The sequence below is a fragment of the Oncorhynchus mykiss genome, chromosome 9, assembly GCF_057628025.1.
Source record: "Oncorhynchus mykiss isolate SJ-2025 chromosome 9, ASM5762802v1, whole genome shotgun sequence".
NCBI classification, from domain to species: Eukaryota; Metazoa; Chordata; class Actinopteri; order Salmoniformes; family Salmonidae; genus Oncorhynchus; species Oncorhynchus mykiss.
In genome coordinates, this window is record NC_143030.1 from 63,695,858 (window position 1) to 63,720,703 (window position 24,846).

Genomic DNA, 24,846 nt, shown 5'->3' on the forward strand with positions numbered 1-24,846 from the left:
AGAGTTCAGTACACTACAGTAGAGTACAGTAGAGTAGAGTTCAGTACAGTAAAGTAGAGTATAGTTCTGTACAGTAGGGTGCATTAGAGCACAGTAGAGTAGAGATCAGTACAGCACAGTAGAGTTCAGTACACTACAGTAGAGTACAGTAGAGTAGAGTTCAGTACAGTAAAGTAGAGTATAGTTCAGTTACAGTACAATACAGTACATTATAGAGTACTCAACTCTAGTGTGCTCTACTGTGTACTGTACTGAACTATACTCTACTTTTCTTTACTCTACTCTACTGCGCTGTCCAAACTTGTGAACCCGACTGTGGTTTGTGACAGCTATGTTTTCCCATTGGAGCTAATTAAACTGCATAAATCCCACTACCAATTTTTAAGAAAATCAGTTACTGATTTGGTAACCGAATTTCGAGTTTTAATCACTTAATAATTAATCAACGAAATTGATATCAGTAAAAACCCTATAACTCATTTATAGTTTATACCTTTACTTGTTACTTCTGTGAACTTTCATTATCTCCCTCCTCATGAGGGAGAGAAATAAAATAAAAAAATACACTACATGCTCAAAAGTATACTACCGTTCAGAAGTTGGGGTCACTTAGAAATGTTCTTGTTTTGAAAGAAAAGCACATTTTTTTTGTCCATTAAAATAACATCAAATTAATCAGAAGTACAGTGTAGACATTGTTAATGTTGTAAATGACTATTGTAGCTGGAAACGGCTGACTTTTAATGGAATATCTACATAAGCGTACAGAGGCCCATTATCAGCAACCATCACTCCTGTGTTTCAATGACACGTTGTGTTATCTAATCCATGTTTATCATTTTAAAAGGCTAATTGATCATTAGTAACCCCTTTTACAATTATGTTAGCACAGCTGAAGACTGTTGTCTGATTAAAGAAGCAATAAAACTGGCCTTTAGACTAGTTGAGTATCTGGAGCAACAGCATCAGCTCCAGATACTCATCCATTTCTACGCAGATGATACAGTCTTATACTCAGCTGGCCCCTACCCAGATTTTGTGTTAAATGCTCTACAACAATGCTTTTTTAGTGTCCAACAAGCTTTCTCTACCCTTAACCTTGTTCTGAACACCTCCAAAACAAAGGTCATGTGGTTTGGTAAGAAGAATGCCCCTCTCCCCACAGGTGTGATTATTACCTCTGAGGGTTTAGAGGTTGAGGTAGTCACCTCATACAAGTAGTTGGGAGTATGGCTAGATGGTACACTGTCCTTCTCTCAGCACATATCAAAGCTGCAGGCTAAAGTTAAATGTAGACTTGGTTTCCTCTATTGTAATCACTCCTCTTTCAGCCCAGCTGCCAAACTAAATGTGATTCAGATGACCATCTGCTAGATTATGGAGACGTAATTTATAGATCGGCAGGTAATTGTGCTCTCGAGCGGCTAGATGTTCTTTACCATTCAGCCATCAGGTTTGCCACCAATGCTCCTTATAGGACACATCACTGCAATCTACACTCCTCTGTAAACTGGCCATCTCTGTATACCCGTCGCAAGACCCACTGGTTGATGCTTATTTATAAAACCCTCTTAGGCCTCACTCCCCCCTATCTGAGAAATCTACTGCAGCCTTCATCCTCCACATACAAAACCCGTTCTGCCAGTCACATTCTGTTAAAGGTCCCCAAAGCACACACATCCCTGGTTCACTCCTCTTTACAGTTCGCTGCAGCTAGCGACTGGAACGATCTGTAACAAACACTGAAAGTGGACAGTTTTATCTCAATCTCTTAATTCAAAGACTCAATCATGGACACTCTTACTGACAGTTGTGGCTGCTTTGTGTGATGTATTGTTGTCTCTACCTTCTTGCCCTTTGTGCTGTTGTTGTCTGTGCCCAATAATGTTTGTACCATGTCTTGTGCTGCTACCATGTTGTGTTGCTACCATGTTGTTGTTATGTTGTGTTGCTACCATGCTGTATTCTCATGTGTTGCTGCCTTGCTATGTTGTTGTCTCAGGTCTCTCTTTATGTAGTGTTGTGTTGTCTTTCTTGTTGTGACGTGTGTTTTGTCCTACAGTTATTTTGTTTTTATTTTTCATTTTTAATCCCAGTCCCTGTCCCCATAGGAGGCCTTTTGCCTTCTGGTAGGCCGTAATTGTAAATAAGATTTTGTTCTTAACTGACCTGCCTAGTTAAATAAAATTAAAATAAAAAAAATACTGAAGATCACAGTCATAGGATGCCAACTTTCCAACAAGTCAGTGCATCAAATTTCTGCACTGTCAACTGTAAGTGCTGTTAGTGGAAAGGTCTAGGAGCAACAACGGCTTAGCTACAAAGTGATAAGCCACACAAGCTGACAGAAAGGGACCGCCGAGCGTAAAAATCATCTGTCCTCGTTTGCAACACTCAATACTAAGTTCCAAACTGTCTCTGGAAGCAACATCAGCTTCATGAAATGGGTTTCCATGGCCGAGCAGCCTAAAATCACCATGCGCAATGCCAAGCGTCGGCTGGAGTAGTGTAAAGCTCACTGCCATTGGACTCTGGAGCAGTGGAAATGCGTTTGCTGGAGTGATGAATCAGCCTTCACCATCTGGCAGTCCGACAGACAAATCTGGGTTTGGTGGATGCCAGGAGAATGCTGCCTGCCCGAATGCATAGTGCCAACTGTGAAGTTCAGTGGAGGAGGAATAATGGTCTGGGGCTGTTTTTCATGGTTCGGACTAGGCCCCTTCCAGCGAAGGGAAATCCTAACGCTACAGCATACAATTACATTTTAGACGATTCTGTGTTTCGAACTTTATGGCAGCAGTTTGGGGAAGGCCCTTTCCTGTTTCAGCATGACAATGCCCCTGTGCACAAAGTGAGGTCCATACAGAAATGGTTTGTCAAGATTGGTGTGGAAGAACTTGACTGGCTGCACAAAGCCATGACCTCAACTCCATCGAACACCTTTGAGATGAATTGGAATGCCGACTGCGAGCCAGGCCTAATCACCCAACATCTGTGCCAGACCTCACTAATGGTTTTGTGCCTGATTGGAAGCAAGTCCCTGCAGCAATGTTCCAGGAAAGCCTTCCTAAAAGAGTGGAGGCTGTTATAGCAGCAAAGGAGGGAACAACTCCATATTGGAATGAGATGTTCACTCATGTAGTGTATCTTAAAGATATGTGGGTTTTTGCTAATGGAATTTCAAGGCACAAGGCAATGTTTCTTAAACTTACATAAGGCAGAACATTTTCTCCAAACTAAGTGTTGATATTAGTTGGCAGGTGTCTCTACTTCAACATTATTGTGTTTTGATGTATTTCAAATACCTTTTAAGACTTTTTCTGGTAGATGTTTTCTCAGACCCCTTTTCTATCTGTTTCACCAAAAATCAAAGCCTTTGCTTATTCCAAATTCTTAGGATTGAAAATGGTTGAAAAATGTATATATGCCTTAATTCAAATATATAGACTCTTAGCTTTCATTTCACCCCCAATTTGACATGCTCCTATGAACTTCTCATGTTGGTGCTCATGGGTCCTTTTACATGGAAATGACCGCCACATTCTAGGGGTCAAGAGAGCACCTTTTACCGTAGGTAACCTACTCATGCGTCAACAAAAGAATGTGTCATAGGTCATCATTTTAATGTCCTGCATGTGCTTATTACCACTGTGCATCTCTAAGTGACTATGTCACCGCTCCGACACAACAGTTTTTCTGTACACAACCACTAATTTAAAGGAGCAATTGAATAATCAAATGGGTGGGTTGACGCCATCATCAACCCACCCAATGAACGTGGGAGGTGAGGCAGGCTGGGGGAGGCAGGCGGAGAGAAGGTGGAGGAGGACGGAAGCACAACATTGGAACTGCCTTAGGGAACGCTTTACAGTTTCCACAGCAACCATGTTTTCTACAACATATTATAAACCTAAGCCAAGGACAGTGTACTCCAACTTTAAAATTAATTGATATCAATATTCAACAATGTGTTATCACACCTTTGACAAGTTCCCAATAAGCTTTTATTATGTGAGGCTTACAGCACAACCTTATATGTGACTACTAGAGCTACAACAGAATAATACACAGTGAAGAATAACTACAAATATAATTTTATCCCCAAAAAGGTCAAAGGAAAGTGGTTTTGTGACTGTAGGGTAAAATGTAGACAACGCCACCACTAAGTGCTTCCATGTAGAGGATGTAGTGGGAGGAGCTTCACTACTTGTTGAAGACGATGCTGCTGCCTTCAGGGCATCTTTACTAGAGAGGGTCCAGAGAGATCTTATTATCTTATACAGTATACTGCTCTTTATTGGCACGGGTCAAGCAGGTTGAGCTAAAGCATATTCACAAATCTGCCCAAGGAAAAGTTATTTCAGCAGTGTCTTTGTGTAAGAGTCCCTACTTAAAGATACAAATGTCAGAATGCACTGCAACAGCGGGGAAGGGGAACAGCATGTGCATTAGTGGTGTGCGAGTCAGCTGTTCACCCGCATCCGCCCACAATTGCTAATAACCAATCCACAACCGTCTGACTAGACTTTATGTGATAAAGTGAGAATCTAAGGCCCGCACCTGACCCTATCCCGCTAATATAGGAAATGCGCTGTGGGTTTCAGTCAGAGACGGCGGAACCATTTTTTGACAGGGAGTGCAGATTTTTTTGTGTCTGATTTCGATATGTTTCTGCTTATAATTGCCAACATTTTGGTAGGCTACTTGTTAGTCAACTTCTCTATAATTAGATACATGTACCTTCTCTGTCATTATATGTTGCCCTAGAAGACTAAATAAACCCTTGCTCAACAGAATCATTTCATAAATCGATCGATTGAATGCTTCAATCTAGTTGACATCCATAAACTTCTCTGTCATCTCTGCTTCTTTCGCAGAGCAAAGACGTTTAGGGACCAGGGAGAAAATGAAACAACAAAAAAAGCAACGGGGATGATTTTCTGTGCAACATTTCTAAATGACATCAGTTTGACCGGCTGTAAGGAAATAGAGAGCTGTGAAAACAACCCAACGTGTTTCTGATAAGATTTCAGTTCGGCTTGGATGCATATTTAGGTTACTATCAGCTTTTATGATGCTGATAAAGAGAGCACCTTTACAGACAGTACCTAACTGAGCATTCGCATTCTCTCAAGATGCTGAAATAAATAACTCACATTTCTATACTCCTGTTCCCGAGTAAAAATGTTTCCTACATTTGGTGTGTCATTTTATTGCAAGAAATGCTTAATTCTGCAGGAGTTAATATTAAGGCTATATAAGAGGTTATAGACCTACAGTCAGTGTCCAGATTTCAGTTTCCATTTAACCCATCTGAACAGTATAGGCTACAGTTCCCTTCATGTGTCATAGGCCTATTTGAAGTCCCCGTCTTGTGACTGTTGAATTTGTACAGCGCCTCACAATCATCACACATTACTGCCATCATCCTCTTTCACCACTTCACCAAATCTTTCCAAAACATTCCAAGATAACATATGGAATAGTTTTAAGACGGTCATCCCAAAGATCATTTAGCTATTTGATTTTGAATTTCAAGACCCCTTAAGTTATCAAAAAAATATATTAAAAAATGATTTGATGAAACATTGATTTTGGCATTACTGCTTTTGGCCAAACACATTAATGAACAGATTCACTCCATGGAACAACAGATAACCACAAACAAAATCTAAATGAAGTTAAATGAATATCAGGAAACAATTTAAAAACCTTTTGACATGTATTTATCCCCTTATTGTAGGTACTAAACTATCTCCATATATACTTACATTTATTTTTTTAACAGGCAACGTACCTGTCACGCCCTGACCATAGTTTACTTTGTATTTTCTATGTTTTGATTGGTCAGGGTGTGATCTGAGTGGGCATTCTATGTTACATGTCTAGTTTGTCTAGTTCTATGTTCGGCCTGATATGGTTCTCAATCAGAGGCAGGTGTTCGTCATTGTCTCTGATTGGGAACCATATTTAGGTAGCCTGGGTTTCACTGTGTGTTTGTGGGTGATTGTTCCTGTCTATGTGTTTTTTCACCAGATAGGCTGTTTTAGGTTTTCGTTACGTTCATCACGTTCTTTATTTTGTAGTGTTTGCATTGATTCGTGTTTTACGTTTGTTCATTAAAACATGGATCGAAATCTACACGCTGCATTTTGGTCCGACTCTCCTTCTCACGAAGAAAACCGTTACAGAATCACCCACCACAAAAGGACCAAGCAGCGTGTCAACAGGCAGGAACAGCCCAAAGTGGAGTACAGTATGGACTATACTTCTTGGGAGGAGATAGACAGGTGGGCGGTCGACCCAGGGAGAGTGCCGGAGCCCGCCTGGGATTCGATGGAGCAGTGCGCGGAAGGATATAGGAGAATGGAGTTTGCGAAGCAAGCAAGGCGGCGCGGACGGAGGCCCCATAGTCAGTCCCAAAAATTTCTTGGGGGGGGGCTCAGGGAGAGTGTGGCAGAGTCAGGAGCCAGACCTGAGCCAACTCTCCCTGTTTATCGTGAGGAGCCAAGGAGGAGACCAGAACCAGAGCCGGTGTTGGAGGTGAGCGAAACAGAGACTGTGAAGGAGTTAATGGGGAAATTGGAGGAGAGAGAAATGAGGGAGTTGCTGTGTTGGTGTTTTAAACATGGAATTCGCCCGACGGAGCGTGTCGGGGATTTGATGGCACCTGGGTCAGCGCTCCATACTCGTCCTGAGGTGTGTGTTAGTCGGCTGGTGAAGATGGTGCCAGTCTCACGTACCAGGCCTCCTGTGCACCTCCCTAGCCTTGCACGTCCTGTGCCAGCACCGCTCTCAAGATCTCCAGTACGCCTTCACGGTCTAACCCATCCTGTGCCACCTCCACACCCCAGCCCTCCGGTAGCAGCTCCCCGCACCAGGCTTCCTGTGCGTGTCCTCGGCCCAGTACCACCAGTGCCAGCACCACGCATCAGGCCTACAGTGCGCCTCGCCTGTCCAGCGCTGTCGGAGCCCTCCTCCTCTCCAGCGCTGTCGGAGTCTCCCGCCTGTTTAGCGCTGTTAGAGCCTTCCTCCTCTACAGCGCTGCCGGAGTCTCCCGCCTGTTCAGAACTGCCAGTTAGCATAGAGCTGCCAGTTAGCATAGAGCTGCCAGTTAGCATAGAGCTGCCAGTTAGCATAGAGCTGCCAGTTAGCATAGAGCTGCCAGTTAGCTTAGAGCTGCCAGTCTGCAAGGAGCTGCCAGTCTGCAAGGAGCTGCCAGTCTGCATAGAGCTGCCAGTCTGCATGGAGCTGCCAGTCTGCAAGGAGCCGCCAGAGCTGCCAGTCTGCAGGATGCCGCCAAAGCTGCCAGTCTGCAAGGAGCCGCCAGAGCTGCCAGTCTGCAAGGAGCCGCCAGAGCTGCCAGTTAGCATGGAGCAGCCAGGGCCGCCAGTCAGCATGGAGCAGCCAGGGCCGCCAGTCAGCATGGAGCAGCCAGGGCCGCCAGTCAGCATGGAGCAGCCAGGGCCGCCAGTCAGCATGGAGCAGCCAGTCAGCATGGAGCAGCCAGTCAGCATGGAGCAGCCAGTCAGCATGGAGCAGCCAGAGCAGCCAGTCAGCATGGAGCAGCCAGAGCTGCCAGTCAGCATGGAGCAGCCAGTCTGCATGGAGCAGCCAGAGTTGCCAGTCAGCATGGAGCAGCCAGTCAGCATGGAGCAGCCAGAGCTACCAGTCATCATGGAGCAGCCAGAGCAGTCTGCCAGCATGGAGCAGCCAGAGCTGTCAGTCAGCATGGAGCAGCCAGAGCAGCCAGTCTGTGTCGACCAGTCTCTTACAGATCTGCCAGTCGTCCAGACTCTTCCAGATCTGCCAGTCGTCCAGACTCTTCCAGATCTGCCAGTCGACCAGACTCTTCCAGATCTGCCAGTCGACCAGACTCTTCCAGATCTGCCAGTCGACCAGACTCTTCCAGATCTGCCAGTCGACCAGACTCTTCCAGATCTGCCCGTCGTCCAGACTCTTCCAGATCTGCCAGTCGTCCAGACTCTTCCAGATCTGCCAGTCGTCCAGACTCTTCCAGATCTGCCAGTCGTCCAGACTCTTCCAGATCTGCCAGTCGTCCAGACTCTTCCAGATCTGCCAGTCGACCAGACTCTTCCAGATCTGCCAGTCGACCAGACTCTTCCAGATCTGCCAGTCGGCCAGATTCTCCCAGATCTGCCAGTCGTCCAGATTCTCCTGGATCCGCCAGTCAGCCAGGATCTTCCAGAACCGCCAGCCAGCCAGGATCTGCCGGATCCAACCACCTGCCTGAGCTTCTTCTCAGTGCTGAGCTTCTTCTCAGTGCTGAGCTTCCTCTCAGGGCTGAGCTACCCATCTGTCCCGAGTTACCTCTGTCCCGAGCTGTCCCTCTGTCCCATGTTATCATTGTGGTGGGTAACCTATTTAGGGACGTTTAGGAGGGGGATTAAAACTGTCATGGAGTGGGGTCCACGTCCAGCGCCAGAGCCGCCACCGCGGACAGATGCCCACCCAGACCCTCCCCTATAGGTTCAGGTTTTGCGGCCGGAGTCCGCACCTTGGGGGGGGGGTACTGTCACGCCCTGACCATAGTTTACTTTGTATTTTCTATGTTTTGATTGGTCAGGGTGTGATCTGAGTGGGCATTCTATGTTACATGTCTAGTTTGTCTAGTTCTATGTTCGGCCTGATATGGTTCTCAATCAGAGGCAGGTGTTCGTCATTGTCTCTGATTGGGAACCATATTTAGGTAGCCTGGGTTTCACTGTGTGTTTGTGGGTGATTGTTCCTGTCTATGTGTTTTTCACCAGATAGGCTGTTTTAGGTTTTCGTTACGTTCATCACGTTCTTTATTTTGTAGTGTTTGCATTGATTCGTGTTTTACGTTTGTTCATTAAAACATGGATCGAAATCTACACGCTGCATTTTGGTCCGACTCTCCTTCTCACGAAGAAAACCGTTACAGTACCAGGGACCTTTAGAGTTATTTTTTGAGAAATGTGGGGGTCATAGAGCAAAATGGAGAGTCTCATCTTTCAAAGCAGGGGTCAGAATAATTTGTAGGCCAAACCGATTTCTGGGATGTCTCATGGTCTGACAAACACCACTCTGCCACCTTTCATCACAGATGCAGAAGGGCGATATTGGCAGATTGAAATGCAGCCCAAGCAAAAAAATGGATTTCTCTAGCTTAACAGACAGATTTTTATATTATGTAAATTTGATTTAGCATTTTTTTAAGGTGTTGTTTTGTCTTTATCCAACCCACACACCATTCATCTACCCAATATTGAATGACCCTAATCCCGGCCGCCCCGCGGATATCTGTGGGGACTGCGGGTAATGAGTCAACTGAGTCAACCCGCGCATTAGTAATGTGCATGTACTTCAATGTTATAGAGACTTGAGTGGCTTCTGTCAGAGAATCAAATCAATTACAGTACCAGTCAAAAGTTTGGACACACCTACTCATTCAAGTGTTTTCTTTTGTTTTTACTATTTTCTACATGGTAGAATAATAGTGATGACATCAAAACTATGAAATAACACATATGGAATTATGTAGTAACCACTGTGTCTTTGTGAGATGTAAAGTAGGTGAACAGATGATCTCTCCATGTCTAGTTCCCACCGTAAAGCATGGAGGAGGAGGTGTGATGGTGTGGGGGTGCTTTGCTGTCTGTGATTTATTTAGAATTCAAGGCACACTTAACCAGCATGGCTTCCACATAATTCTGCAGCGATACACCATCCCACCTGGTTTACGCTTAATGGGACTATCATTTGTTTTTCAACAGGACAATGACCCAACATACCTCCAGGCTATGTAAGGGCTATTTGACCAATAAGGAGAATGATGGAGTGCTGCATCAGATGACCTGGCCTCCACAATCACCCGACCTCAATCCAATTGAGATGGTTTGGGATGAGTTGGACTGCAGGGTGAAGGGAAAGCAGCCAACAAGTGCTCAGCATATGTGGGAACTCCTTCAAGACTGTTGGAAAAGCATTCCAGGTGAAGCTTTAAATATGGAATTGGTATTTTACCAAATAGGGCTGTCTTCTGTATACCACCCCTACCTTGTCACAACATAATTGGCTCAAATGCGACAAATGAACTTTAAACAAGGCACACCTGTTAATTGAAATGCATTCCAGGTGACTACCTCATGAAGCTGGTTGAGAGAATGCCAAGAGTTTGCAAAGCTGTAATCAAGGCAAAGGGTGGCTACTTTGAAGAATCTCAAATATAAAATATGTTTTGATTTGTTTAACACTTTTTTGGTTACTACATGATTCCATGTGTTATTTCATTGTTCTGATCTCTTCACAATTATTCTACAATGTAGAAAATAGTACAAATAAAGAAAAACCCTTGAATGAGTAGGTGTGTCCAAACATTTAACTAGTACTGTATGTAATCACAGACGACTTTCATCGACATCTATCATTTCTTCAGACTAAAAAAGGAGAAAGGGTAAACCAGATGGTGATGGAGGAGAAAAGAGGAAGTGAGTGATGGAGGAAGAGGATACAAAAGTAATTTCTGCAGCTCCTCTGAGTCATATCTGCAGCAGAGGGAAACAGAAACAGTGAGGGGGAGAAAGAGAGAGAGAGAGAGAGAGAGAGAGAGAGAGAGAGAGAAAGAGAGAGAGAGAGAGAGAGAGAGAGAGAGAGAGAGAGAGAGAGAGAGAGAGAAAGAAAGAAAGAAAGAGAGAGCAAGTATGTGTGATTCAACAGAATTATCTTCCTCTGCAACAAAAGCCATTACCATCCCCTGCATTTCAAAACAGAATTAATGTCAGCCTACAAAGCAGAGGAAATATCCACATGTAGTGCCCTCAAGAGAGGCGGAGAGGAGAGAGAGGAGAGGAAGAGAAGGATAGAGAGAGAGAGAGAGAGAGAGAGAGAGAGAGATAACTCAACTTCTTTCTGTTCTTCAGCACATCAGCAATACTCAGCAACTCTAACCGGCCGTCCTAAACACCTTAAGTTTCCTACGTTCCTTCTCTACAGGGAAATGTTATGAGCAAGCCATTTTGCAAGCCAAGATCAACGTTATAGTACTTGCTACCTGGTGGAATATTTCACCATGGGGAGAACTGTCATATCATCCCATTAAAAATATTCCATGATGGCCATAAGATGCCTGGGATGTCTACTGTCTAATATTGGACATCCCAGGAGATCATACACACATACACTCTCTCACACACTCTCTCACACACACACACACACACACACACACACACACACACACACACACACACACACACACACACACACACACACACACACACACACAGCAGTAATCACAGCCCCTTGGCCAGGAGTAATTGAACTCAGGTCACACTAATTAATCTCTCACACTCCCTCTGTGTGAGTCTCCCTCTCTGTTTCACACGTAGCCAGACACTTCCAAACATTTGCACAAGCATGCAGAAATGCACACATGACAGAATACACCCAAACAGCACTCTATTCACTTGTGCACCACTTTGACCACAACCAATAGGACCATTAGGCACACAGCCACTGACATGGCTCCAGACTGACTCCTGACTCTGCTGACCCCTGTATCTCTGTCAGATTCAGTAACCTGAGGACCTGTGACTCACATTGTTCATCTTCCCATTAACGGTGCTGGAGGGAGTGGACTATGGGACAAAATATGGGAGAGCTGTTTGGGCTTCTCCGCTGAGCCGCTGGAAGAGGAGATGGGCTAGTTTGTGCTGTTGTTGCTGTGGTTCAGAAGCAGAAGTGACACGGTTATCATACTCTAAGTCAGGCCATTCTACTATACATCCCAGCCCTATAACTCAGAGCAGGAGGACAGGACAGGACAGTCACATGGGTAATGTTGAGTTTTTTCAAAGAACCTTCACTAAGAGGCCATAAATACCTTATCTCTAAACCTAGTTCCTCTGCCCTGCCCTCTCCCTGCCTCCTCCATTTCTCTAGCTCGCTACCTCTCTCTCGCTTGTTCTCTCTCTCTTTCTATCTCTCTCCCTCCATTTATCTCCCTCTACCTCCCTGATAACAGATGGTGAACCAGTGTGTGTGTTCCACGGTTTCTCTTTTAGAACGAAGCATGCTGAGTTGGGGTCGCTCTCTCTCTCTTCCCCGCCCTCTCTACTCTATCTCCCTCCCTTCCACTCTATATCCCTCCGCCCTCTCTCTTTCACGCTTTGATCTGAACCATATCTAGATGGCAGAGGGTGACCTGAATATGGAAGAAGTAAATATTGTGATTATTAGTGTGTTGTTGTTGACAGATGACAGGCCTCACCAGTAGCCTAAGAACGAGCTGACAGGTGAGAGTTTGGTAAGGTTTTGAGGACAAGGTCAGGGCAGAGACCTACATATAGGCAAACCGAAAATAAATCACAATTCTTTATTACTGTAAATGTGGCACTTGAATTGAAGAACAGTAGCTATTAGATAAACACCTAAACCAAGTAGCTAATGTGTCACAACCAACACTACCATTAACAGGAGAATCAGCAAACTGTCCTACATTCACATAACACCCACATAAATAACTAATATGTGTTTCTATCTAATGACTAAGTCATCCCACGGGATGGAGGCAGGGGGACACAGAGGAAGGAACGGAAGAATATACTGAGACTATAGGAGACGTTCCTGATCAATAGGGAATTTAGTCTAGTCAAGAGTCTGAATCAATTTGATGAGGGACTGAGAACAAATGAAGATCAAGTCATGACACAATGAAGGAATTAGGTCGTAGTCCACCAAAATGAGAAATTAGATGATGATTTTTCTGATGTTATTACAGCTTCATAACACATAATATGATGTATGATGCAACTAGCTTTTTGGTCATATGTTAGAATACAACAGTATTTTCACAGGGATCTGCCTCTAGTCAAACAACTCAGATAATAGACCTAGTACCAGAACAAAATTAGACCAAACATTATAATCTGTGTGTGGAAGTAAAACTGAGATGAGTTCCAGACTTTCATTTTAGCTTGACCTGGCCAGTAAAGAGCTGATCTACTTCACTCAAAAACTAACCTAACCTTCACTCAGAGAAAAATACAGAAAAGTTATGGTGTATTGTGGTTGTGACGCCGAGCATCATGGGAGTTGTACATTGAGATACGCACGTTCAGGCTAATTCCCGTCTCATCATTATTGAATTGTTATATAGGCAGGCTTATGAAACCACGAGACATAAAAGATTGGCGACGAGTAAGTCTGAACCTACAGTAAATATTCTGTCTGGAAGAAGTTGTTTTTTAATGTGGCACATGCTAATTGCACATGCTAATTGATAGCAGAGGCAAGTGGGGCCAAATACATTTAATTTAATTTACTATGCAGCCTGCTACAGCCAGACAGGCCAGGTAATAAGACATATGGGGATATTGTGAAAATACTGAAAGGACACTTTTCACCAAAACCACTAGTTATTGCTGAAAGGTTTAGATTCCACAGGATAAATCAGGAAGAGGGAGAATCAGTGACAATGTTTGCTGCTGCATTAAAGAAACTATCAGAGTACTTTAAGTTTAATGATGTACTGAATGATACGGAGTGAAGCTAAACAAAAGATACAACTGACTGAAAGTAATCTGATCTTGGCAATAGGCTTAGGCGTTATTCAGATTTTCATATCGTCATACTGTCCTTCTCTCATTCAGGGATTTATGGTATTACCGGCATAGCTCATAAGGGGGCGCTAAAAACACAAGAATTCTAACAAAATTAGCACAAACAAATAGCGAAATCACATAGATGCTGTTAACTAAATGCTAACGATGCTGGCAAATCCACCTCAGTTATACAAGCATAGCTAGTAGTTACCGAATGTCATTTTTGGTGAGTGTGGATATTTACAAGTGAATGTGAACAAGAGAAATTGTGCAAATGAACAAAGTTGTGATGCATTCTTTTCAGAAGGAAGAGCAGAATGTGTACATGGAGCAGATGGGAGAAGAACAGAGAAGAAAAAAACTAGTAGGAAGCACAGGGAAAAAATGGTAACTGTACAGTACAGATAACTCATCCAGAGCTCTTTGACTTCTGGCAGAAAGCCATTATAAGATATCTGATGGCAAACATAACTTGATCACCTCATGTGCGCCGCGCAACAGAGACTCCCCCATTGTGCTATTTAAAACAAACACATGACTGGCTCAACTGTTCTGGGGAACTATGGTAAGCTTCATAATGTAAAATAATGTGACAGGTGAAATGAAGAACACAATCTGATTTATCTCCTAACGTATCAACGTAGCTACAAATATTAAAATGTATTGAAAAACTTCAAAGAAATTGTTTTGACGGTATTAAAAAACAATCCCGTGGCTTTTTCCAAGTAGCCCGGTAGCCTACTTGGCAAGGGCCATTGAAGTCAGTGTGTCCATGGAACTAGCTGCCAATGAGGCTTAGCAGTTTAGTTCATCAGGGAAAGTGCACAGAGTTGCAATTGAAAATCAGAGAAAGGGACATCAAGGCACATGCTTCCGCTGTGGCAAAGAGGGACATCAGGCGTCTGTCTACATGTTGGTGTAAGGACATAGATTGCTGAGCCTGCAGTAAAAAGGGCCACATTGAACAAGCCTGCAGAAACAAAAAGAGCTCAGAGAAAACGTCAGAGACATGTTCACGCTTTTGAGAAAGAGAACAGAGAGGTGAGTGACTCATCAGACGAGGAAGTCACACTGAATATTCTGACTGTTGCTGTGGGGCCGCACAGCTACTATGTCTCTCTCTTACTAAATGGGTAGCCGGTGCATATGGAGATGTGTCAGACACAGTCTACAAAAAGACACTGAAACACCTTCCACTTCAGCTAGCACACATCATGTTAAAGACTTACACAGGTGAATCTGTCGCCGTAAGAGACCTCACTGAGGTCACAGTTCAGTTAAACAGACAAACTGACAAGCTGCCACTCTACGTCATGTAAGGAAACTATCCGCTGTGATGTTCATGGCAGAAGAAAATCCCACTAGACTGGCCATAAGTTTGTAGAATGACACATGGAGGCACAGGCCTACCCGCCATCTTAAAGAAACATGGAGAAGTCTTTAATGGAAAGCTGGGTAGCATGAAATATATTACAGCGAAGCTTAGCATGAAACCAGACAGCAAACCAAAGTGTCTGAAAGCACAACCTATACCTTGTGCTATCAGACCAAAAGTTGAGGCTGACTTGGATGCTTTATTCAAGCACAAAGTACTGGAGCCTGTCAGTGTGAGTGAATGGGTAACACCCATAGTACCAGTCCTTAAGAAGGATGGTGGAATCAGGATATGTGGAGACTTTAAAGGTACAGTTAACCGTTACCACACACCAATTACCTTTTCGCGGGTTTTGCTGAAGGTCAAAATTCAGCAAAATCAACCTCTGCCAACCCTACCTGCAGATGCATGTGGATGAAAAATCAAAAGAGATGCTGAACGTCGTGATACAGAAGAGGGTCTTCAGGTACTGTCATCTACCGTTTGGAATCAGAAGTGCGAAAGCGCTGTTCCAGAGGGCGATGATCTTGAGTGGATTGCCTGGAGTACAATTCTACCTGGATGACATCCTCGTTACTGGAAAGAATGAAAAAGGACATTCTCCAGAATTTGGACTCAACCTTACAGAGATTGATGGACTATGGACTGTGAGTTCGTAAGGACAAATGGGCATTCTTCATCGGTTGAATACCTTGGACACGTCCTCGATGCTACAGGCCTTCAAGATCAAGACTCTCTTGGATGCCCCAGTGCCACAAAACGTCAGCCAACTGCGTTCTTTCCTGGGGTTACTGAATTACTATGGACGCTTTATGCTGAGGTTAGCAACAAAGCTGAAGCTGCTGAATCAGTTGTTTTGTCAGGACAAAATATGGAAATGGACAGAACAATGCAAGGAAGCGTTTCTGAAAACCAAGGAAACACTCCTGATATCTGAGGCACTGACGCACTTGGACCTGTCATTGCCCACCCAACTAGTTTGTGATGCTAGTTGCTATGGTGTGTGTTACGTCCATCGTTAGTGGTAGAATGACCGGACCAAGGTGCAGCGTGGTAAGCATACATTTTCTTTATTAGATGTTCCACCAAAAAAACAATAAACACTACAACGAACGTAAAGCTTCGGAGTGTAACACATGCAACAAACAAAGACAAGATCCCACAACCTAAATGTGGGAAAAAGGACTGCCTAAGTATGATCCCCAATCAGAGACAACAATAGACAGCTGCCTCTGATTGGGAACAACACTCGTCCAAAAACAAATAAACAGGAAACATAGAATGCCCACCCAAATCACACCCTGACCTAACCAAATAGAGAAATAAAAAGGCTCTCTAAGGTCAGGGCGTGACAGTACCCCCCCCCCCCCCCCATCGCCGGAGGCTTCGGACTGCGGACCGCCGCTGGAGGCTCTGGACTGCGGACCGTCACTGGAGACTCCGGACTGCGGACCGTCGCTGGAGGCTCCGGACTGGGGACCGTCGCTGGAGGCTCCAGACTGGGGACCGTCGCTGGAGGCTCCGGACTGGGGACCGCCGCTGGAGGCTCCGGACTGGGGACCGTCGCTGGAGGCTCCGGACTGGGGACCGTCGCTGGAGGCACCGGACTGGGGACCGTCGCTGGAGGCTCCGGACTGGGGGCTGTCGTTGGAGGCTCCGGACTGGGGACCGTCGCTGGAGGCACCGGACTGGGGGACCGTCGCTGGAGGCTCCGGACTGGGAACCGTCGCTGGAGGCTCCTTTCCCTGGATCATCACTGCAGGCTTCGTGCCATGGATCATCACTGGACTGAGGAGACGTACTGGAAGCCTGGTGCGTGGAGCTGCCACAGGGCTTACCAGGCTAGGCAAACATACTGGAGGCCTGGTATGTGGAACCGGAACAGGTCTCACCGGACTGGGGAGACGCACTGGAAGCTTGGTGCGTGGAGCAGGCACCGGATACACTGGGCCATGGAGGCGCACTGGAGGTCTCGAGCGTTGAGCTGGCCAACCCATCCTGGCCTGATGCCCACTTCCGCCCGGCAAATGTGGGGCCCTGGCACAGTGCGCACCGGCCTGTGAATGCTCACTGGAGACCCAGTGCACATCACCGCATAACACGGTGCCTGACCGATCACATGCTCCCCACGGTAAGCACGGGAGTTGGCTCAGGTCTAAACCCTGACTCCGCCAATCTCCCCGTGTGCTACCCCAAAAACATTTTTTGGAGCTGCCTCTCGGGCTTCCGTCGTTGCCGTGACTCCTGGTCTCGTCGCCGTTCCTCCCTCGCTGATTCCACCTGTTCCCATGGGAGGCGATCCCTTCCGGCCAGGATCTCCTCCCACGTCCAGGATCCTTTGCCATCCAGGATGTCCTCCCATGTCCACTCCTCCTGGCCATGCTGCTTGGTCCATGTCCGTCGTTAGTGGTGGAATGACCGGACCAAGGTGCAGCGTGGTAGAATGACCGGACCAAGGTGCAGCGTGGTAGAATGACCGGACCAAGGTGCAGCGTGGTAGAATGACCGGACCAAGGTGCAGCGTGGTAGAATGACCGGACCAAGGTGCAGCGTGGTAGAATGACCGGACCAAGGTGCAGCGTGGTAGAATGACCGGACCAAGGTGCAGCGTGGTAGAATGACCGGACCAAGGTGCAGCGTGGTAGAATGACCGGACCAAGGTGCAGCGTGGTAGAATGACCGGACCAAGGTGCAGCGTGGTAGAATGACCGGACCAAGGTGCAGCGTGGTAGGCGTACATTTTCTTTATTAAACGTTCCACCAAAAAAACAATAAACAACACAACGAACGTAAAGATTTGGAGTGCAACACATGAAACAAACAGTGTCCTATATCATGCTGTCATGACGTTGGCCTGGGGTTGGTTTATGACAGTTATAAATACCTCTTCCCCCTTTTCTCCTCTCTCTACCCTACTGATGTTACATTTGCAAAACACTTGGTCAACATAAAGATTCTGGGAACATCAGAAGGTGGGGGGAAATGAACTATATTCTGGTAATCTGACCAATTGAACATATGCAGTGGTACTTAATGAATATGATGTCAGTTCGGTTGTCATCTGAGACATTCTCATCAATAATAAGATGACAAACTCTACAGTGTAAAGTCTACACATCAGAGTTATCGGATTCACATGGAATTGTTGTTCAATTTAAATGTTTGAATATGAAATGATTTGTGATGGGATGAAATGTGATTTTAGTTTCTAAAATGTGAGAATTGGGTTTTCATGAGTGAATTAGGCCCGACTCAGTGGCCTGCCCACGTGAAGATACATAGATTGTAAACTATGAAACACACCCCTTTTCTCCCTCCACTATATAAGCCCTTGACAAAAATGTAACCTCCTGTTCCGAGGATGTGAGGACGACGGTCCGATGTCAGAATGGTTCAGATAATAACTACAGAACGAAGCCAACATCAGCGTGAGCTTTGGTTGCAAATGGTATGAACTTTGAACCCTTATTCACTACAGAAGTGATACCTCCTAGCCATTGAGTTAGCAACAGCAGCTGCAAACGAGGGTTAGGAAGGAACAGACAGAGTATCCCGTCTATCACACAATGACATTACTACAACGTATCCAATTGACCACCAGAGACAAATGTCAAAGGACCCGGTTTGGCAACACGGCCTTCCATCCACTACCAACCTAGCGAAGCACAGCTCAGAGTAAATATTTATTGCATTTTCCTTTTCCAAATGGGCGGTAATTTAGAATGCATAAAATACTGTATATACAATAGCACAGCTTCTTCCTTTGGTCCTCAGTCTTCCCGCTCTTTCTCTCAAACCCAGCCCTTTTCTTTTGTGTAACCAACTGTCATATCTGTTCCGCCCGCTAGGGACGTTTTCCTTTATGACGTAATTTGTAATCAAGGTATAATTAATTCTTTGTATATGTAATTCTGTGTGATTATTTTGGTATTTAGTAAATAAATAATTTAACCAAATTTTGTATTGCTGATTCAACTTGCTAGCCAGGGTTCGTGAAGATAACCAAGAATTTACAACTTTCAGATGAGACTGAATTAAGGTGACGATTAATATTGACTGCTATTGATGTAAAATATTACTAGGTCTTTAAGAGTTTATTCGGAAGATAATAGCTCTATAAATATTATTTTGTGGTGCCCCGACTCTCTAGTTAATTACATTTACATGATTAGCTCAATCAGGTAATATTAATCACGGAGAAATTATTTTATAGAATAGCCTGTCATATCACTTAATCCGGCATAGCCAAAGACACGACAATGCCTTCAGGTAAAGAGTAGCCGATCGCTTTCGCATCAAGGACATTGAACAAAGCAGAAAGTAACTACACACAGATATAACGAGAAGCCCTAGGCATCATATTTTGAGTGAGTATTTTTCACTAGTATCTGTATGGGAGGAAGTTCACCCTTCTTACAGCTCATCATTCGCTGACGAGCACATTTGGACCGCATATACGACATCAAGTACCACAAGTCAGAACTGCACTGCAATGCAGGTGGACTTTCCAGGTTACCACTACCTGTGAGTCAAGCCAGAGTCATGCCTGGTGGACATCTTCTACTTCAGACAAGTGGAAAACGCACCATCCCTTCAACACAAGTGCAGAAAAAACACCAGAAACAACCTGATGTTATCTGAAGTGATGGACATCATCATCAAAGATAGAGCCGCTGGGTTGTCTGGTTGTCTGCTATGGGGGAGGAGAGTAATCATTCTGCCTTAGCTGAGGACACCAGTGTTGCAACAGCTGCACTCAGAGCATTGTGGAATGGTTTGCATTAAGGAAATCACACGAAGCTACTTTTGGTGGCCTGGGTTGGATGGAAGCATTGAGGAGAGACATGTTCCTCAAATCAGAAGGTTCTCAACGTACCGCAACTTGCACCTCTTCGTCTGTGGGATTGGCCTGGAGCAGGCATGGCAACACATACACGTCGACTTTGCAGGGCCATTTGAAGACAGAATCTTTCTCGTGGTCGTGGATGCTCATAGCAAGTGGCCAGAGATTGCCATCATGAGGTCTACTACTGCTGAGAAGACAATCGAGAATCTTGGAGAAGTCAGATCAGCTTGTTACTCCATCTTGTAGGCGACAACTGACCAATGCTTACACAGCTTCCTTCTATCCTATAGGAACAAGCTTCATGCAACCACCAAAACATTGCTTGCATCGCTACCCATGTAGAGAGAGCTATGCACAAGCTTTGACCTACTCAAACCTCTGAACGCAAAGGAGTGCAATGTCAACAGGAAGGTTCAATCAAATGTTGTGTACTGAGAGCAAAGAACAGAGTTTTCAATCCTGGAGAAACTGTCTTAGCTAGGATCTACCTCAAAGGACCAAAGTAGGTTCCTGCTGCAGTCATTGCTCAGACTGGTCTTGTGTCCTACATTGTCTAGACTGCTGAGGATGTCATCTGGAAAAGGCACATAGATCAGTTACTGGTGCGTAAAGCAACACCGATAGAATCACCAGTCGTGAGTGGCCCAGAACTGTTACTGGGTGACACTCTGACCCAGCAGGCATCACCTAAGGGCTCACAGTCACATTCTCAGGACACTGACTCAGGCACACCCATACAAGTGTGTGATGAGACTGTAACACAGGCTATTCACATGCCTACACCTGTGTCTTACGCCACAGTCTAAAGACAGTAACCAGGTTTCCATCCAACCATTTCATGCCAGTAAAGTACATGTTGAATAAAAAATGTCATGAAACTTTCCATCAGGCCTTTCCAAATGTCGACAAAACAAAATACGCTAGACAAGGAGGATATTTTGTGTTGGTAAAATGTATTTTGTGAAAAATGTCAGTGGAAACGCTTTTATGAGCAAATATTGATATAATAACCATCATATTGAAATAAACTTGGAGTCACACCTCACGCGATAACATGTTGTGTGATCCTCCCACTATGCCTAGTTGGCTACAGATTAAATAAATGATGTTGATCTTCAGAGGGTGGTGAAAGTGCAAGGTGATGCGCTCAATTGATGCTCCTTTCCAATAAATATCGAGGTTCTCATTCTGGTGACATGATCATCGATGATTGGCTGCCATTTGACAAATAAAAATAATCTTGCTCTTTTGTCCATTATAATCTTATCATGTAGGCTGGCCTATCCACACTGTATCTGCGAGTTGTTGGCTAGAGCACACGTGCCAATACCAGAGTGGGAACACTCGCTACATAACATAACATTTTTTGTAAGAAAACCAGAGTGTATTTTTTATTCGGTACATGGAAATTTAACCACAAAAAAACATTTTTATGTGCACTGCATCATCAGGTACAGCTTTTTTGAGTCAATTTGATGGAAACATCACTGGTGGGAAATGTAGTTTTTACGTGGGTTTTAGAATATTTGTGTGAAAATCTGTCACCAATTGGATGGAAATCTAGCTACTGTTATTGAGAGTCAGGTTGACCGCCATTACCCTACGAGTGATAGGTGGGCACCAAGACGCTTGGACTTGTTCATAATTGTTGTTAAATAGGTGGGGACGAGATGTGGTGTATGAAACCCACGCAGAGCATCATGGGAGTTGTACATTGAGAAGTGTTTGTTCAGATAAATGGTTGAGCTAATTCCTGTCTCCCTTCTCATCATTATTTAATTGTTATAAAGATGTGGTTATGAAACCCACAAGACATAACAAAAGTGTATTTCTGAGCAGACGTGGGCGTCCAGCTATATTTTTCTGACAGGCAAAAAGCAGAACATAATCATGTCATAGGGTTTCTCCACACACACACACACACACACACACACACACACACACACACACACACACACACACACACACACACACACACACACACACACACACACACACACACACACACACACACACACACACACACACACACACACACTGCACACTGTCTTCCTCTGCACAATACTGTACATATCTCACTCCTACACACAATGCATCAAAATCCCTCCTTCACACGACCCCACTAACAAAATCAGCACACTCATACAATGGAACACCCACAGAAAGAGGAACACATGAACAGCCCACACAGTGCAGTGCCTATACATTTTACTCACTGAACTAAAAATTCAGACTGTATAACAGTAATGGCCAGTCTGTGTAAATGAAACCCTATCCACATAAATACACTCAGGATCCTTAAAACAAAGCCCCAAGCAGATTCATCAATATCTAATAATCCCAGTGTGTCACACACTCACCCATTCAGTACAGTAGCTACCTATCTGTGTTGCGGTCTTTACACAGTGAGCACATCACTTCCCCTCAAACTCGTGTGATCAGGAGGAAAAATATCCCTCTGGTTTTACTCAATGGTGCTGTCACTCACTGAGATACACAGAGGAGTTATATAACTGTGCGATCACAATTAAATGAACAGCATGTCAACTCGTTGAATTCAAACCAAATGAAGTAAGATCAGCAACAGGGGACATTTTGGGCATAAATCATTTGGGCATGTTGGGAACTACCATCAAGAAACAGTGACAACTAGTGACAATGTTTTACTTCAGTCAGGGAATAGGGTCATAACACCATAGCCATCAAGCAAGTGAAGCAACCCATGCTTCCATGGGCCATGGAAAGAAACTGTAGAGAAAACATGGAAATTATACGAGAGAGAACCAGAGACACATTATAGCATAACTCACTTTCTGCGGATGGTGGAGCTGTTGGTATCGGAGCTGTCTGTGTGTTCCAGTCTCTCCCGCTGCTCCCTCTCGGCTGGGTTCGAGCCACAGGACATGCCCCGGGTCAGCCTGGTGTGGGCACGTCTCTCCCGGCTCGGCCCTGCAGGGGGCGCCACCACCGCAGGGGACGGAGCGGCGACAGGGCTGGTGATGCTGCCATTACCTCCACTACTGCTGCCAGGGTGGATGGGCAGGGAGGGGGGCTTCTCTGATCTGTGGTTGGTGTTGCTATGGTTCTGTTCGGGGAGCTCCGGGGCTCGTGGAGGAGTGGGTCTTTCCAGCCTCAGGTCCTGGTTCTCCTGGCTGACTCGGTCCAGCTGGCCTTCCAGCTCCTCGATGCGCCGCCGCTGTGTCTCCAGGAGCTTGGCCTGGCTCTCGATTATGTTGTTGAGCTCTAGGAGGTACTCCACGGCACGGTTGGGGCTCTCGGGGCTGGTCTCCATGGTGGGAGGCCTTGCTCCAGGGAGGCTCCAGGGTACCACCACCTCCGCCGCTACGACCCTGGAGCTCCAGATCCCACCCCCCCACCAGCCCTGATGAGTGGGGGGGAGAGGGGAGGACGGACAGGGGGGCTGGAGGAAGATGAACTTGGAGATTTTTTTTGTCCCTTTCTACTTTACGCAAAAAGCCTTTCAGAGATTCAGAGAGGTCAAGGGACACAACAGAGTGTGTCGACAGTTTCTCTAATTATTACATATCAAATATCACAATGCAAGATGGGGTTGGCTGCAATTGTTCTAGGTCCATAAGAGATGGCTAAACCAAGACAATGGTGCAAAGTTGAAAAACAAGTAAGGGGTACAACTGAGTGGGGTTAGCTGAATACTTAGTGTCTTTAAATTCAGCATCTTGAAGGATGGTGGAGGATTGAAATCCAGGGCTTTGGGCGTCAGGTGTCATTATTCCAAATTATCAACCAAAATCAAACCATAAAAGAGAGATGGATCAAGGTAGAGAAACAAGAGACGGAGAGGTATAGTTGAAATCTGAAACAATAAATGCACCGTAGCCATCTTGACAATTCAATATGATTCTCTCTTATAGAGAGGCAAACATAGGGGGTCCCTGTGTAATAAAAGATCAGTCAAATAAAGAGAATACACACCAGTGGCACTTGTCATAAACCCGTGTTCTCCTTGTTAACTTCAGTCGAGATGTGTTATGATCTCAACAGCCAAGTGTTGTGGTGCAATTACATTGATTATTTCCTCAAGTATTAATGATCACTAAACGTTGTCTGTCTCTCCTGCTAAAAAGGGAAAGGGGAAGGGGTCAGGCAAAATGGCTTGTAATGGTCTCCCACTAATAAGCAGTTTTTGTCAAAGATTATATAATAGAGAAAATTCCATGTTCCCTCCCATATAGACTATCCCCGCAGTCTCTACCTCATCCTCTTCACCCCATGACTAGATGTGTCTTTGGAAAAAAAAAATGAAGACGTTGGACGACTGATTCATTTCATAGTTGAGGTCCAAGTCCTCACCCCTGCCCTGTACAGACCACATCCAACAGCTTGAGATTGCCTTTTAGGCTACAGCTTTGCCCGTGTTCCTTGTAATATCACCGCACTGCGATCAACGTCACGCATCCATAACGGATAATTGCCTACTCGATCGAGTCCTTTCGACAGTCCAGTTTCTTTCAGAAACTTGTTAGCTGAAAAATAATATAAACGTAAAATAGTTCACACGTCTCCAATATACATAGTTTATCGGTATAAGGAGTTTCCACTTGCCTGTGTCGCGACGGTTCAGGGAAACCAATAAAATAATCCTCTGCTAATTTCTAAAATCCCCTATGATAAAAATAAAGTGCATTTAGCAAACGATTTTCAACTACAGAGGCGGTAACTTCGCACTTGTGGTGGCACAGATAAACGAAGATATGGACTCCTTGCAAATCTGTGAACTGTCCTGAGCGCGCGTGGTGCTCAGGAGCGTTCCCGTGGCGACGCGCAAGGTATGCTGCACAATCGTTATAGACATGTAGCCTAGACTCTAGGCAATTTAAAATGTATATTTTTCCAAAACGTTTTGATTGATTGTCTGTAATGATAGATTTAACGAACATTTTATGTTGTCTTTTTAACTGCATTTATCAAACTCTTTACCAACCGTTCAACTCTTTTTTTAAAATTGGTTTTCATATTATAGCCTATAGCTTAGGCTACTGGTTTGCTGTAACTCCACTTCT

At 44.9% G+C, this 24,846-nt stretch overlaps 1 protein-coding gene across 3 annotated transcripts in view; it reads right to left on the bottom strand.

The window, feature by feature from the left end:
• The window catches only part of LOC110532489 (IQ motif and Sec7 domain ArfGEF 2), a 65,823-nt gene extending 41,220 nt beyond the window's left edge, over nt 1–24,603 (bottom strand). For all 3 annotated transcript variants that reach the window (XM_036988507.2, XM_036988502.2, XM_090184982.1), the window contains exon 1: nt 22,615–24,603. In XM_036988507.2, the coding sequence (XP_036844402.1) occupies nt 22,615–23,096 (482 nt within the window). In that variant the 5' untranslated portion in view covers nt 23,097–24,603. The remainder of the gene's footprint in view (nt 1–22,614) is intronic.
• Between the last annotated feature and the right edge of the window lie 243 nt (nt 24,604–24,846).